The sequence below is a fragment of the Pimephales promelas genome, chromosome 2 (genome assembly GCF_988280905.1).
Source record: "Pimephales promelas chromosome 2, fPimPro1.hap1.1, whole genome shotgun sequence".
NCBI lineage: Eukaryota > Metazoa > Chordata > Actinopteri > Cypriniformes > Leuciscidae > Pimephales > Pimephales promelas.
Window position 1 is genome coordinate 10,312,553 of NC_142770.1, and position 18,239 is coordinate 10,330,791.

Genomic DNA, 18,239 nt, shown 5'->3' on the forward strand with positions numbered 1-18,239 from the left:
GGCAGGCTCACCTCTTGAGGTTGGTTGATGAAGATGAAGAGCGACCAATGCGCTTGGCAGAGGCTGAGACGGAGACGGAGGAGGATGGTGGGACTTTGGAGGATTTTAGGGGGGAGATGGAACCCTGGACAGTGGCTGTGGGTTTCATGCGGCTATAAAACAAACAAACACAAAATTTGAAAACAAGAGTTTTCAGAGTGGATTTGAAGTAAAAAAAGCAAAAGCAGGTCTGCAATTATATAAAAGAGCACTAAATAAAAAAGATACAGTAGTCTGGGCTGCTACTGGGAATCATTTAATCTCCAAAATCCACTCCAGTGTCATGAAAAATGCCATACTGACTATTTATAAGTACATGTTATGCTCTTGCCAAAAACTTCTGCCAGGAAATCAACAGTTTAGAAGAAACTTTTATCAGAGGCATCACTTAAGGGAATGAGAGTGTTGTTTTAAAGAGGCTTTGTTTGAGGAAAAATAAATCAGGAAAAAGAGGCAGGGAGGAAGTTACTAGCGAGGATCCAAAAAAAAAAAAAAAAGCCGTTTTACACTTTTTGTTCTGGTCTTCATCCTTCAGTGTTCTTTATCTCTATATTTGAATCTGTCCCATAATAGTAAAAATGAAACTTGGCTCTCAGCTCTTTCCCTCTCTCCATCTTGGTGTGTATCAGCTAAATACAAAAACAAACAAATTTGCCACAAGCTCATCCTTCATTCTTGTGAGAAGGAGCTGAGACAGGAAGTGTAGGAGGGCCAGTTATGTCCAAGAGGCCTCTTCAACTCGCCGCTCTTCATGGGAAATTAATTAAGGACTGCGCATTTGCTAACGAAGGGGTGTTTAATTTACATCTGGGTTAAACGTCCTAAAACGGGGCCTGTTCAAATTATTGACGACATCAAGCACACGAGGATGAAGAGTCCTATCCTTATCGAGCGGTACTTCAAGATCCTGCTTTGTTAGCGTTGTGCGCAAGGAGGGGTTGGAAATTACGATTCGCCAGGGTATAATTAGTCTTTTAAAGGGTGAAGTAGGTAGAACGCCAATCGTAAGTCGGCTGCGTTTATTCCTTGGGCTATTTTTGTAAACTTAAAATAGCTAGTGTACTGAGCCCACAGCTTATGCAAAGCATTTCAGAGGGGGCCATATTTTATAGTTTCAGAATTGTATTTTTTTTTTTTAAATGTATTTATCCAAAGATCAGACCAAAAGACTTTTATATGTAAATTACCTACCTTATGACCTTTAAAGAAAACAAAATAAAAGTTTGGAATGAAAAGTTACCCGAGAGGCTGAGATGGAGACTTGGTGTGCATCTTCATGTCCTCGAGTCTGTTGGAAGAATATTGAGATGACACTGGGGTCAAGTACACACTGCTTGGTTATGTAACAAACTGTTACATATAGCTGTATGTAAAAATTGAGTCTCAAGTGAAACAAAATGATATTCAATGCCCAAAACATCTACATTTGCTAAACTGTGCAGTACACAAGCAGAGCACACTGTGTGAAATACTATATCCCACAATGCAATGCACTCAACAATCGTCAATTTCTAGTATTACAAATCCAATCAAACTGCCTTTTTAAAAATTATTTATATACAGAAATGTTTCTGAGGTAATATTTGGATAGAAGTTGAAAACGTATATATATATATATATATATATATATATTCCCAGTAAAAATTGCCTTCCTCCCCTCCTAAGTTCAAACTTAGGACTAAAGGATGTAAAAGCGGAAAGCAGAATGTTTCTCAATGGTCAGCCAATCCAAAGGTACAGAGAAAACATCTCTCCAAGACAACAGAAATGCCATGTTACTATGCCAACTAGCTCTGTGCCCGATACATCAGTGCTCTTACCAATCTGTGTTCTTTTAGCTCGGTCTTGCATTTTAGAGTGGACTGGAACACTAACTATGGCCTGGCGTCATTTATCTCTTCACTGAGCTAAAAGCTAATGGAAGTTGAAAGAGTTGTGATAAAAGACTTCATGAACGGGAAGGAACGAGTGTCATTTATGTAATGTGGCTCATTATATGGACATCTGAATAGAAGATGTAATATTAGCCTTAGACCAGCTTTGCTTTTTATCTCTAGGTTGAGATTCAGGACCAAAATAGACTACTGCATCACAAAAACGCAATTTGAATCAAAATGAGTTATACTCTGTGTTGCCACATGTGGCCCGATTGCAGGTTGTCTTATAGCTCAACCAACTAAAGAATATTTTTTTTTCCTTCAAAAACCAAAGCAATGGCATCTTACCTTATGGCTCCAGCAGTTGCAGACCTCGGCTGCCGTCGACCCTTTAAGGCACGCAGTTTGTCTCCTTGTGTCATACCGAGATCGTTCTCAGTGTAATCATTCTGTCGAGAGTTAGAGAACATCGAAACAGCTGACATAATTCCAAAGATGTGATGCTTGACTTAAGTTAAAGGTCTAAAATCTGATTTATACTACACATATGCACTTATATATAAAGAAAATATTTAAATAACCATTTTAAGTAGTAAAATAAAGAAATAAAGGCAATAAATATTTTCTTTTTTACATTATATTTGTAAATTTTTTCATCAATGTATATAGTAGTTACGACCCTCTCTAACATTATACTCTAGAAATAGTAATATATTTTAAATAAATATTTTCATGTTACGGCTGTTAATCATTAAATAGCTGATATTCATATTCTGGATTATTTGTGTCTAAATTAATTACACTATAAAGGTGGGGACCTTGCAAAACATAGCATCTTCCGCAGGAATATACTTTTTTTTATACTGACTTAAACTACTATTTATTTACTAATTATTTTTATATACTAATTATTTATAATCTTATTTTCTTTATAGTATTATATTTTATATATATAATATATATATATATATATAAAATTTAATACTATAAAGAAAATAAGATTATACTATAAAGATTATATATTTGTGCATTTTTTTAAGCAATTCGATTTAAAAGTCATTCAAATTTACTTGAACAAATGTAAGCACAAATATAAAATGTAAAATAATTCTAAATCTAAATAAATAAATAAAAACACTAAAAACTAAAATAATTTGAAATTCTACAAGTGAATTTAGGCATTAGAACACTTTCTTTACTGCTTTCATTCTGTATATTTAGCATCTAAATGTAAAAAGAAGAATTAAAAGTTCTATATCAACCGATGTGGTAAACTAATATATTGTGTATATATTGTGCATCCCTAATTTAAATAGATTTTTTGTTTAAAGTCCCATTAAGCCTCACCTCCTCCATACGGTCCAAGCTGTGGGATTTAAAGATGGAGGTGCTGATGGAGAGGTTGTCAATACTAGAGATAAGGTGAGGCACGGATCTGTCCTCATACTGCCGCTGCTTGGACCGGTGAATGTCTCCATGAGCCCAGAGACTCGCCTGCTTCCTGTACAGGTACAAAGACAACAGTTCCCATTCAATGTCTTGTGTTGCACAAATAATTCAGCCATATGAAAAGAAATCTGGTCTCAGATCGAACCGTTTACTCAATTCCAAAGCCCGATAACGGATACTATGTGTGCAGCACACAGGAAGGGGAATCTCAAACGTCTCATAGTGTTCTAAGGTGGAAAATATGCCTGAAGATAACGTTCGTCTATCCAGCGGAGGGCATTCTCTCACACAGCGGACCACAGCATTGTCCAAGCCCAACAAAACATTAGAGAGATTACGTTTAACTGACCTACACATGGCCAGTGCTCTGTTTTAACTCAGACATGACAACCGAACCATGGTCTGATTTTACAACGCACGAAAGGCCTCATTGATAGACCAAAGCCAAATCAAACTCCACGAGCACGCCTTTTCCCAAGCCAGAGTTGGATGATTCAGCCAGATCTGGAACATCTGCTGACCTTCCTTATCTGCTTAGCAAAGGAGTGCGCTCTCGAAATACACTCTTACGCTGTTGAAAATACACGCCTTTGAGCCAAAGTTAGAGCACTCATCGACATTATGTAAACGTAGTGCACAATAAAAAAAAAAGGGAAAAAAAGTTGTTAAGAGGCCAAAAGTGGTGCATTGTGGGTACTTACTCTTCTAGGTAATGCTGCTGGGGTCCAATAACAGAGCCGGGTCTGCAGACGCGGATCCAAGCGATGGCTTCAGCAGCTGTGAAACGGTAGTGCTTCATTAGGTAGCAGCCAATCAGAGTCCCCGTCCGGCCTAAACCCGCTGTGATTGGTAGGAAAAAGGTCACAGGTGTTTAATGGTCTTATTGATGCACTTCCATTGCCACTTTTCCCTATATTGATTATTTGGCTAATGCTTGTTAACATTTCATTTCCCTTTTAGTTCTTGTGAGACCATAAACCCGAAAAAACCCTTCTTCATCGAGTCGGATCAATAACACAGCATTTCAATGATAAAAAGATCATTAACATATTGACAACGGTTGTCTTGCTAGTAGGTCAATGAGGTGATGCTGTGCGGCCATATTTCTATGTCTTTGATTTAAGTGGCGTCTCACCCTTGCAGTGCACGGCCACCGCTCCATCTGTGCTCTCGCAAATGTGCAGGAAGCGGCGGGTGATGACGTCACTGGGTGTGCTTCCGTCCACGAAGAACAGATCGTAATGGTCGAAACCAGCATCTGTGAAGCGCTTGGATTCGTAGATCTTCTTGTTGAGGCGCACTATGGTGGTGACGTTGTGCTTGCGGAAATATGGAAAATAAGCTTCGGGGGCATGCAGAGGATAACCTGCCACACAAGAGAAGAGGAACTCCATACATTTGTCATTTCTAGTATTATACATGTATTTTAAAAAAAATAATATAATTGAGATATATTTATAAATATATTAGGGCTGTCAAATGATTAATCGTAATTAATCACATCCAAAATAAAAGTTTTTGTTTACATAATATATGTGGGTGCACTGTGTATAAATATTTTATTTATATATATATATATATATATATAAATACACACACATGCTTGTATACATTTAAGAAATATATATAAATATAAATATTTTATATATAAATAATATTTTTTTCTTAAATATACATGCATGTGTGTGTATTTATATATATATAAAAAATAATTATACACAGTGCACCCACATATATTATGTAAAAAAAAAAATATTTTGGATGTGATTAATCATTTGACAGCCCTAAAATATATACCATTACATATTATAAAAATACATATATTTCACATATATATACTATTTTATCGAACTGTGGGAAATAGCATATATTAAGAAAAATTACATATTTATATATTAATATAATACCATTACATTATTATATATTGTTATTTAAACATTTTTATATAACATTTTTATATATTTTTAAAAAATAACATGCACACACACACATATATATATAATATGAATTAAATAACTTGGTATGTAATCAATTATAATGTATAATAAATTAATTTAGTAAAAAAAAAAAAGCATAAATTGCATGCCAAGGTTTAATACTTTGGATTAAGGATTTAAACAAATACCTAAGCCCTAACTGAACAATCTGCTTTAAAAAAAACTATCTAATATATTAGATATATTAGATATCTGATATCTACTATTAGATATAAGATATCTAATTCAACATATTAGATATCTGATATCTAATATGTTGAAATCTCTACCTATATGTGTGTGATTCTGTGATGACTTGTAAAACAAGGGCACCCTCTTCTGCCACACAAGTAAATTACAGCAAACATCATGTGAGTGTAAGTGCAATACAATATATGGCTAATACATGGAAAGCGGCCTTACCATTCTCAATTTTACTTTTCGGATGTGGACCGCTGAAAGCAAGAAGTTTGCCCGGGACAATCCAGTTCAGATCTCCATTCTCGACACGCTGGAAGGACACAAAGTTGATCAAGGGATGGAAAATGAATAAAGACAAAGGGAACCAGATCAAAACGAAATGAATCAGGGAAGTTTGTATAACAGCCAATCGAGTATCTTTTATAAATGGCAAGTAGTGCTGTCCTGAAACCCAGGGTTAAACAAGACGTAACCCCTTCAAATCAGAGAGCACAGCGGGTAACGGATTAACACAAGCCAGAAAATTTACATAATACTAAAGGACAAATCAATCGAATGCTCACTTGACGGGAATTGTTCCAGTGATTGTCTAAACTGAGATGTGCAACAACCTTGTAGCAGATTATAAACACAGGTAGGCGACATAATCATGTTGTGTGCGATCGAGTCGAGACTTTCATTACGTTAAACTGTCTTTTGGGTCCCAGTGGAATAAACATGATTATGTAACCGGCTTGAAGAGCAATGAAAGTACTTCTGGGTAAAAAAAAACATTGCCTGCTGGTCCGCCTAATGAGCACATTTCATATTGAGGGGGCGAAGAGGGGCATCATTACCTCATAATGCTCATACTCATTCACGTCGAACGTCTCGAAGTTCAAGAATCCGTGCTGAAGGGCCTGGAAAACAAAGTTAATAATAAACATTACTTAGTCATGTGCATTTGTAAGGTGAATTTCCCCTGAAAGTCTCAAATTATTTTTCCCCTAAACAAGCACACATCCATGACGTCGGACTATGTTTAACCAATTAGTCAGTGTAATGGGGCTAAAGCGGTCTGTCTGGTACTCAATGAAGAGCTGCGCGGGAAGACATTAAGGAAAAAGGCACACGAGTCGATAAGCCGTGGCAGTGAGCGATGAGGGCCGCGTCTAATGGAGAGTCAGATTTCTGCTGCTGTTGGCGTCCACAGCATTTCTCACAGTTGGCTACCAGAGAACTGGTTAAAAGGTGCACAAAGTCTTTTATTCTCGCTTATTCACTTTATTAATAACTAATAAAGCTGGACTTTATACTGCTATATAAATGCAGCATCATACGAAAGCAAAGACTTGCTATCCTGCTCACAGATGAGCCAAAGAGATACGCAGTCCTCTTTTGAACTCTGATATGTCCCCTCCCCATTATGTTGTGTGGATTACAACAGAAGAGTCGGATTTGGGTGGTCACATGACCTCAAGATGTAATATTTAGTGCACCTTTCAGAATCTGGATGGGAACAGACCACTGAAAGACTGTCACTGAAACCATCCAACCGTGGAACATGCCGTCCTGAGCTGCAGGGTTGAACCTGTCAATCAAAACCTAATCAGTGCTGAGAGAGGGCACTACACAGCGGGTGAGTGATTATCACAAGCTGGCAAAGTCGCATCACTGTAATGGACCAATCAGCTGAGTGCGTTCAGGTATGAAACGCAACACAAACAAGTCTACACGTGCAGACGTACAACTGGCGTCCGTGTCTGTTTACGCCATCTGGGTGCACTGACAGATGTGTGTGCACCTGATACAGCGAGCCGTCTCGCTCTAAGTCTGATGTTATGTAACTGTTCTTGGTCAGGTTTAAATCGAATGAGCCCAGCCGCCCTCCTCCCCTCTGCAGTCGACTGGACAAAGAGCTTACAGTAGAAATCCTCTTCTGCAGTGTCAATGGATGGTGTGGATGAGCTGCTCTTAATTACTGCCAACTAGAGCCCGACCGATACAAATATTTGTTGGTTTTAAAAACCGATATATCGGCCGATAATTTTTTTTTTATTTTTTTTTTTATTATTATTTCAGAAACGCGCAACAAAACATTAACAGATTTCCCTAACATTAGTTATTTGTAGTTATTTATGAGTTTTAACTAAACTAATATGATAATTCACTTTAAAAAGAAACTTGTTTCTTTTATTGTCACAACAGAAGAGACTGATGATAGTGGCATTAGCTAGCTTTGTGGTTAGCTAGTCTATAATGAGCCATAAATTAGCAATGGATAAGGTCATACTGCAAATTGTAAAACATGCATTTCAATATAACAGGCCAAGGAGAGATGATGCGTCTCATGGCTATAACGGTCACACGCTATTAAAGAAATACTTCAGTCACATTGTCAAAATTTAAAAGGACAGTCAGTCAACTACACTGTAAAAACGTAACGTACCTATTAATTCCGCTTCACTCTCGGCTTATTTAACAGCAGCAAAACTGGACATGATAGTCACAAATTTTGTCATGCTTATTTGAGGATGTTCGTTTAATTGTTATTCAAGCAATGTATGTCTCGTGACCAACTCAACGAGTGTTGCCAACAGGGACGGTGTAGAGTGCCCTCTGGTGGACAAACTATACAACTCCAACACTCATGACATGGTTCAAGCGTGTTTCGTCCATTTTTTATTTTATTTTTGAAATATTAATTTATCGGCCAGTATAACTGCCGATACGATAGTTTGGAAAATGCCTAATATCAGCGTGCCGATATATCAGTCTGGCTCTACTGCCAACGCTACCAAAATCTCCAGTTTCCTCACTTTACCCTTGCAATGGTAATGGTGGAGTGTAGTGGGCTGGTAATCTACAAGCGAACTTCACACTTGGCCCTGTGATGCTCCAGGAAGGACGCTCTAGCGTCTTTGGTTAAAGCTTGAGAATAAAACCTGGTTAGCTTACAAACAATAGTCTAAAACAAAGCCCAACATGACTGATGGTTAACATGTATTGGTGGCATTGGCTGAATTTTCAAGACGGAGTGGTTACATATTATATAGAGAATTTAAAGCAATAAAGTCGTAATTGTTTTTCGTAATTGCGACGTTTTTTACAATGTGATCTCGCAATTGATCCATTGTTTGACAATTTGCAACTTTCAGCATAATTGTGACTTCATATCTCACAATATGACAATATAAAAATCACAATACTGTCACAGTTAGGAGAGATGTTAAACGTTTCTTGCAATTTAGAGTTTCAGACAATTAGCAACATTTGCGACTTCATCTCACAACTTGACTATATCCGAAAACTGTGATGTTAGTCACAATTACGAGAAATAAATTTACAAGAGAAAAAATATAGGTAGTTACAAAATCACTTTGTGAGATAAAGTCGAAATTACAAGAAATAGAAAAAAGTCGCAATTATTTGTGTAATCTATAATTACTACGATGATTCTCACAATTGGCACATTTTTCCAATCATAATCGCGACTTAATTCTTAAAAATTTAGATATTGTGAGTCACATTTTCAGATATGAAGATGCTGATTGTGAGAAACAATGTAGTCATTGTAGAAATAAAGTCGCAATTACTAAAAATAATTATCACTTTATATTTTCATTAAATCGCGACTTTATCTCACAACATGATTTCAATTACTCAAGTTTTTCGTTCGCATTTTTTTTTCTCGTAATTGCGTCTTTATATCTAACAAAGTCGCAATTTTAATTTAACATTAATATTTTATTTTTAATTAATTAATTTAATATTAATTCGCAATTAAGAGAAGCAAATTTGCAAGAGAAAGTCAGAAATTGTGTGCAACAAAATCACATTGTGAAATATAAAGAAATACAGAAATAAAGTCACAATTGCCACCCAGTAAAAACATGGCAAATTTGGATTTTCGTGTTAACTTGAGAAAATTGCTCTGCGGAGTTTGAACCTAAACTCTTTGGTTACCAGCCCAGATGTTTACCCATTAGATAAACCCAAATAACTAACAAAAACAAATTAACTGCTCTCATCTCGACAAATAGGGCATTAACTCCCCCTTTGGCAGCTCGGAGAGAGGGAGCAGTGGTGATTTGATCATTATCAGGCTTCAGTGTTTATCACACTCACAGATGCCGTGTGACTCATGCAATTAAGGAGCTGTTAAAACATGGCTTTTAATTAGAGCCGGAGGGGAGGCAATGATAATGTCACATACATCTGTCTCAAAGCAACAACTACTATCTAGACAGCCGAGCACAGGATGCCATGAGGGCCCAAATGTCTGCATGTCCAGTTTCTATATTTTAACTTATGCAGTCTTGAAGTAACATTTTAAAGGGGATGAATTTAAATATTTGATTATTTTTGTATATTCATTTATATTCTTTTATTTTAATTCATGTTACTAACATTTTTATAACATTTTACAAAATCTAAATGATCCATTTACAATTCTTCTTTGAGCGTGTGATTTAAATAAACATAAGCAATGGAGGGATGGGTTTGCGTTTGAAGGATGCTGATATTTTTTCTGACGCAGGTTAAACAAAAATACATTCCAGACAGTTTAAGCGGCGTGAAGGATGTTTTTGAATAGCAAGCATGTAGGAATTCACTGTCTGTGCTCAACAAGTCTTTCCGGCGGGTCGAGCTGGAGACACATCGATACCTGCAGACGCACTGGACTGTTGCTGAGATACTCCCAAAACAGACGTGACTGAAAAACTCACGTGAGCGCCATTTACCTAGAAGCAAGTTTAACAACTTTGAGTAAAGATTTATAATAGAAACTTATTATGCAATGCTGTTTGCTCAGACAGAGCCTAGAATTGCTTCCTTTCCAAACTGCAATCATGAATATTATTCATTATAAGGGTTATGGGGTGTTTTTTTTTAAATGTCTCAGTTCACTAATTTAAGAAAAACTGAATATTCAGACAATTCCAGGCAATTTTGCAATTTTCCAATCATTTATTCCTGCGATGGCAAAGCTGAATTATCAGCAGCCATTCCTCCAGTCTTCAGTGTCACATGATCCTTCAGAATCCTTACTAGTTGCTAGGGCTGCACGATTATGACAAAAATCATAATTGTCGATTATTCCCTTGAAATTTTAATTATTTGCTATTTTTAAAATGACATGAATGTTTTGAATAGTTTTTTATACATAAAAATAAAAAAGCTGAAACCACTCTTCCTGAAAAACGTATTAAGCCTCGAAGGTCAACTATAGATTGCTTCGGTTTCCTTAAAGGGTTAGTTCACCCAAAAATGAAAATTCTGTCAGTATTTACTCACCCTCATGTTGTTCCAACCCCGTAAGACCTTCGTTCATCTTCGGAACACAAATTAAGATATTTAAGATATTAAGATCGCTCCTGAATACAGTCCATAGGCTTCTTGAGGGACTGGCTCTTGCTGTCCCCGAAAAGTCATTAAAGACATTGTTAAAATAGTCCAAGTGACTACAGCGGCTCAATCTTAAGTTTATCAAACGACGAGAACACTTGTGTGCGCAAAAAAACCAACAAAAATAACGACTTTATTTCAACTATTCACTTCCTTCTCTATGCGCCTCTAGTCAGTTAACGTAGTGTGATAGCGTAGAGCTACGTCACACGTAGGCTCACTATTGGCCGACGCTGGTCATGTGTGTGTGATGCGTGTGACGTACAATAACAGAAGCTTACGCTATTAAACTAGTTACCTGACTCGCGCAGAGGGAGAAATAAACGAATAGTTGAAATAAAGTCGTTATTTTTGTTGTTTTTTTGCGCACAAAAGTGTTCTCGTCGTTTGATAAACTTAAGATTGAGCCCCTGTAGTCACTATTTTAACGATGTCTTTAATGACTTTTCGTGGACAGCAAGAGCCAGTCCCTCAAGAAGCCTATGGACTGTATGCAGGAGCGATCTTAATATCTTAAATATCTTAATTTGTGTTCCGAAGATGAAAGAAGGTCTTACGGGGTTGTAACAACATGGGGGTGAGTAAATACTGACAGAATTTTCATTTTTGGGTGAACTAACCCTTTAAATAAAAAAAAATTTAAAAATAAAAATATGCATAGTATAATATTAGGGCTTTCACACCAGGTAGTTCTAAGAACTTAAAGGAACTAGACATCAGGGTGGTTCCCTGAGAACTAATGTTCCCCTAGGGCCATTTTCCTGGTTGCATTCGCACCACCAGTAGGAACTCTGAAGTGACGTAAGCCATGCTTGTTGTTGCTTTTAATTTGATGGCGCCAAGAATGGCAAAGCCCAAGCACACAGCACTCCCATTCTCCATCTTTATTAGTTTACAATCCGTTTAACAGTCTTGTCTAATACATTATTAGATAGAACTGTTACACAAAATAGACAGTATATGAGAAAGTATTAGCATTTGCTGTGTGGTTGATGCCAATCATGTCATGTCAAGTTACATTGGATTTTCTCCTTAATGTGAAAGCAGGGGTTGGCAAGTAAGTTTGGAATCGGGCCAAAACAATTGCCAGAACGTAATCAAAGAATAAATTAAGAAATGAATTGATGAAAAAAATGCAACTAGAATTGCCTGTGACAGACAATTCTCATTACAGTGTCTTTTGCAACTGGTAGTGAGCTGTTACTCTGTGTTAAAACCTATAGTAGGACAGTCAAAGTCAAATTTGACAAATTTGTGTAAATGTAATGTGGCAAAAGAAATGATTATGATAATGATTTTAATTGTTTATTAATAAACTAGTGTTTTCTCTGTCATTGTCGGCTGCAATAGTGACCGCAGTACTGTCTGTGAGGCAGCTTATACGCTGAGTTTCGGTTCATTTATGAGACAAGCTTTAGTTAACATGCAATGGATTGATCGAGCCGGCAACTCTGATTATTTTGTCTGCTTTATTTGCTTCTTATTTATTAAATCCAGGCAATTGGGTGGATGACACGTTGATTAAAATTAAGATACAATTAATACAAAACAAAATTCACTTTAAAGAAAGGCTTTCTACAAAACAAAACTTAATGAAGTGGTCAAATCATGTCTGACCCCAATGTCTCCCGATATATTGCGTCATCTTGCAACACATCCCTTGCTAAAATAAATCCCTTTCTAAAACACATAAAAATAACTCAAAAAGTAAAAGAGGACTTGAATAAGCCCATTAATGGCATGTTTGAGTCATGCTCTTAACGACTTAATGAACTATTTTTTTATTTCCTCTTTCCATATTGGGAATAATAAATGTCTGATTTTAAGTTTAATTTCAAAAGTCAGATTGTAACTGGATTTCAAAACAAATATAGATGTGGTCTGAAATGGGTTTGTTAATTTATGTGTTGTGAATACAAAACAAAATGGATTTGAGTGGAATCCACCAAAAAAGAAAGAAAGAAAGGCTGCCTATTTGAAAAAAACACAGAGAAAGTAAAATCATTCATGTGTTTAGCTAACCCACTCTCATACCAGTCAGAGAAAGAGACTGGCAATGAATCTCTCCTTAGCCCCCTATTGTGCACTGTGGCTCGAAGTGAAGACACCTGTCGTGTTATATAAGCCATGAGCAAGATAACATCCCTGAAGCACTTTTTCAAATCACGCAGACACAAATGTTCTGCTTATTGCCTAATGTACAGGTTTCTAGTCTTACAATGGCTGTCCAAGAAGGATTAAGTTAACAATCAGTATCTATGGGTATAATCCTGGATTGTTGAATGCTGAAACACTTAAAACCATGTTTACGGGCTAAAGTAAGCTGCAATATCGTTATACAGACTGATACATTTGCATTAGTTATTAAACAATTAATTATAATTTATATATTTTTTAATAATAATAATAATAATAATATCCACAAATTGGGGAATTATTATTAATATATTATTTAATAATATTTTAAGAAAGAATAATACATTATTTAATTTTGCATATAGTATGGTAAATATTCAGTGGTGAGATAAAAACATTTGCATAGTACTATAGTGTATATCTCACCTTCCTAATGCCTTGCAAGGAGTCAAGAACCGTCAGATTGTATGTGCAATTCCCAAATGAAGCATCCCTAGAAGAGAAAAAAAAGGCAGTATGTTAAAATTGCGTGGGTGTATTCACACAAGATACAATCTAACAACAAAAAGAAACACCCACAAGAATATAAAGTCATGTTATGAGCAAAGAAACAGGAACACAGACACTGGATAAAAGCTGCAGACCCGAGAGCTGAAGTTTAAAATCAGAGTCAACAATAACATACCCATGAAAACAAGTAACTGGGTCAGGGCCTTTGTGTTTGGATGTGGGAGAGAAGGTAAAGCGACATGCGAGACTGTGTTGGCTTTTGTCGTCTGTGTTCACAAAGAAAGAAAGTGTACATGTGGGTCTCCAACAACACGATGAGTTACATCTCCAGGGTCAAGGCGAAATCTTGATCACAAATATGAGGAAGTCCAATTTGGGTTTGTTTGTGTACCTAAAATAATGTCATTGGGTCAAGGGAAGAGAAGGTTGTAATAAAATACCCAATGCACACCCCCTTGCCTAACGCACCTCAAGGAACAGGCTCTTTGTGCCAACTTAAATTGAGTTTTGCATTATGCATGCACTTAATTTGCTGTTTATGATGCAGGCTGGGTTGCATAAAAAGTGGGTCAGTGTTCTGCTGGGATCCTTTCATTAGTCTCCCAGTGTGCCCCAATGGAAAGTATCATGCTTCATTCACCCACACATAGAACACGTACTTGACCACATCACACATACGTATAACTCCCAGAAGAGGGCATGAGATCTTCTGTATTGGTCCACTACTTCATGGTAGCCCAAAAAAATATATCAAAATGGACTTGCCATTAGTAAGTTGAATTCTTCAAAGCACTGTGGTTAAATGTTGGTGCCATGAATGGCTTTCAAAGTAACATTTCATTAGGGCTGCATGATTCATCGAAATTAAACCAAATAAAAATAAAAATTAAACCAAGCCAAATATCATAATCGCAATCAGCCAAATCAGTTTAAGCACCATTTCATGTTAATTGTGATTGTCCTCATTTCCATTCCAACTTAACCCCAGTTTTCTTCTAAAGGGGAATATTAAGATAAGTACCTTGGCTCAAGAAAAAACAGTGGTGGTTTTCAACCGGCAGCTTCCGGATACCAGCACAGATGTTTAACCACCACTAGGCTATACCATCACCAACTCAAACATGAAGAGAAAAACAGTCATGTTATGTTATAAAGAAGAAGAAAACAATATCATGTAATGTGTTATAAAAATGTATTTAAAAAAAATACAAGAAGAAAACCCAAGCAAGTTTCCAACAGAGCTTTGAAGAAAATTGTCTTTTGTTCACACAATCATATGTACCACATACTGACAACAGGATCCAAAAACAGCAGGAGACTTTCCCACCAGCCAGAGGCTCATTCATCTTCCTTTCTACAGTACAGAGAAATGTTGAGCCAATCCATTTAGCTCACTGGCACCAATTATAGACAAACATCCTGAGGATTATGTAATGTCTCACCTCCATTACTGGAGGCCAGGAAATAGACAACCCTCATTCAAAAACAACCCATCTTTGTCCACTTTTAAATTAGTAATTTAGTGGATGCTTTCAAAACATTGCAAGGGACTTACGAAAAATTACAATGAAAGTCCCACCACAGAGTAGCCAAAAGGTCAAGTGCCTTACATGAGGGGTCTGGAACTTTCGGTTATCAGCTCAGAACTTAAATCCATAGACTAGACAATTAGATGAACAGTTTTGGCTGAACAAGCAATTATATAAGTTCCTATAAGGGGCAAGTCAGACAATTCCATCTCACGGACTGCGTCAACCGTAATTAGTTTCTCCAACAAAGAAGGTATCGGATAGGGCTGTTGGTCACAGCATTCACATATAAATCTGCATCTCTACAGTCTTAGGCTGGGTTTAAAATGCTGGGATAAGCAGAGCTGTTAAGCACAGGGTGTGTCCTGGGCAAGCACTGTAGAGGAGCAAAGCAGGACAAGCTTACCGATGCAAAAACCTGAAGTAGAACATTAGTGCCGTTACGTAATCATCACCATGGACATGATTTGCTATAGCAAATACAGATTTACAGCCACGACAGTGGCCTATGTAATCATATCAGGTCAAAGTTCCTTTGAGACTTAGTAGGCTGGGTAACTTCATGATTTAACCCCTTAACTGTCACCCCCCCCTTTTTGAGAATGGGGGTTAAATGCTCTATTCACACTTAAATGGTTGTAATTCAAGAATGCCTTGGAATATATACCCAAGTTTGGTCTTGTTTTAAAGAAAACACTCAGCAGATTATTGCTGAAGTGAAAACACTTCAAAAAATAAAAGTATGAAAAAGTTATGGAATTTTTAATTCACAGTAAATCAAATATACTGTACTATATATTTTTTATTTTATATAAAATATATATTTTACAAAATATTTTTACTCTAAAATTACTATAAAACCAAAGCCATAAATCTAACCAAGTTATGTTCCAAATTTGAAGTTGATATCACAAAAATTGAAGTTCCCATGAGATTTTGTTTAGGCGTAGTACCAAAAATAGCCACCGGCTGCCATTAAATTCCATTGAATTTTGTTGTATACATTCTGCCTTAATAAATTAATAAATTTCTGTCCAAATATCAATTTTGTCACAAAATTTGGAACCTTGAGACTCAGACCTTTCTGAGAATATGTGTTTTGTCAAGATTAGAAAAGGTTTTGATCATAAATTATGAAATATAAGGATGCCCAAAAGGGGAGGAGCCTCATAAAATGAATACCGTTTCTATGGTAACGCAACGTTCAATTATGAAATGGTTTTCACAGGATGAATTCTGAGTTTATAAGCTTTCAAATGATACCTAATTTATGATAACTACTAAAATATGTGATATAATAAAAAAGGCGATAAAAATATTATGATATTTTAGAGGATAATATTTACATATATATTATAATTTTTAGAGGATAATGTTATACTATAATTTTTATTTTTTATTGAAAAATACTAGATTAAATGTTTTATTATGAACTTTTAGCATAAAAACAGAAGTTTCAATGATTAAAAGTGGGTGCATCAACTTTTTGTGACAAAGGTCAGACCTCCTGTTATGATGCAGATTTTTTTAGGTGCACTCTTGTCATAAATTCATTAATTACTCTTCCTACATAATTTTTAACACAAAACAGGGGTCGAATATTTAATTAGAAGTCTTAGACCTTTCCAAAAATATATAATTTGTCATACTTAGATTAGGATTTAATAGAAATATAGTGAAGTAAAGTTAGGCGTCCCGGTACCGGGACGGTGACAGTTAAGGGGTTAAATATGATTAAGTCCAAAACAGCAAGAAAAAAAGACAGATAGAGATTAGAGGATCAAGAGCTGAAAGAAGAAATAACAGGGCAATGAAAGCCCAAGGGAGGAACTCTGATTGGATTTGAAGTTGATCGTAGCCCTGGTGGAAAATGGACATGACAGGATTTTATGTAAGGTCTTGATGACGAAATGTGACGGTGATCGAATGAGGAAGGAATACATGAGTTAAGTTTAAATTTGCCCACCCTTCCTTGTAGGGAACCCACCGTTCCTTGGTGGAGTTTCTCATCGAGTCAAACGACTTTAAGCATTCTTCATCTAGATTAGTTGGGCCTACAAAGATTGCGCAAAATCAGTTCAAATTGATAATTAAAACTACTAGATCTTGCCGCACAGGGCAGAGTGGACTTTGCTAACTTCCTCTGCAAGACTGCCACTGCTTTTCTCTTAGAATTACCTACACTCTTAGAAGAAATGGTTCGATCCCTCGCTTCATATATGGAACTCCAAAATGGTTCTATATTTTTTGTAAAAGGTTCTATTGGCCAAGTATGGAACCCCAGGGTTCTATATAAACCCAGAGGAACCCTTTTTTAAAAGAGTGCCTAGAACCTTTTAGGGGTTACAAATACGTAGCCCTGATAGAACCTTTTAAGGTTCTAAATAGAACCTTTTCTTCTAAGAGTGTAATATTTGGGCAGAATTCTTCACTGTTCTTACATAATGGTTGAGCAATGTCAAGGTCTAAATTATTCATCCAAGACTGAAGCTCTCCATCCTGGGCACTAACCTGAACAACAAACCCACACCAGTTCCCTTAAATAGAGATTGCACTGCCACCAAACCGTCTGAATTTAAGTTACTTCAAATGTCGTTCTAAAAATATTTTGCTTGAGGACAGCTTGAGGTCAAGTTGTGCATTCCATCATTGGGTGTATACATGTTGATTATGCAAGTTTCTTTCTATGTAGGACTTGGTGTGGGAAACTAATCAGCAACAAAGTTCAATGTGCAGATATTTTGGTCGGACAGCGAGCATTTGCTTACGCAAGATGGATCAAAACCACACTTTCTAGCCACAATTATCCAGAATAGATCAGCCAAAGGTCAGGCTCACAGTTCTATTTAAGTCTGGAACAACTGAAGTGAGATCCTTTCAGTTGAACTTTGCAGCACTTCATAGCAGTAGGTGCAACATGTTATTATTTTCAGAACTACACATACCTTTTCATCCAACACGCAAACATGGGCCTCACACACAGCTTCCCTTTAATGAATGGTATCGCCCATTCATTGTTTCCCATCAGGATCCCCCTTTCCCTCTCATAAACAACACAACTATTTACTTTCTGAATTAACCAATTGCTAAGGATTACATAACTATGTCGCACTGTTTGTCTCCACGAGTGCCAT

The 18,239-nt window shown here is 36.5% G+C and overlaps 1 protein-coding gene across 3 annotated transcripts in view; it reads right to left on the minus strand.

Moving 5' to 3' along the window:
* The window catches only part of cdc14ab (cell division cycle 14Ab), a 42,895-nt gene that overhangs the window by 8,898 nt on the left and 15,758 nt on the right, over positions 1-18,239 (minus strand). For all 3 annotated transcript variants that reach the window (XM_039682224.2, XM_039682221.2, XM_039682225.2), the window contains exons 6-14: positions 13,493-13,559; positions 6,379-6,441; positions 5,765-5,852; positions 4,501-4,731; positions 4,067-4,205; positions 3,264-3,417; positions 2,265-2,365; positions 1,280-1,327; positions 12-152 (exon numbers count right to left, since the gene is read on the minus strand). In XM_039682224.2, the coding sequence (XP_039538158.2) occupies positions 12-152; positions 1,280-1,327; positions 2,265-2,365; positions 3,264-3,417; positions 4,067-4,205; positions 4,501-4,731; positions 5,765-5,852; positions 6,379-6,441; positions 13,493-13,559 (1,032 nt within the window). The remainder of the gene's footprint in view (positions 1-11; positions 153-1,279; positions 1,328-2,264; positions 2,366-3,263; positions 3,418-4,066; positions 4,206-4,500; positions 4,732-5,764; positions 5,853-6,378; positions 6,442-13,492; positions 13,560-18,239) is intronic.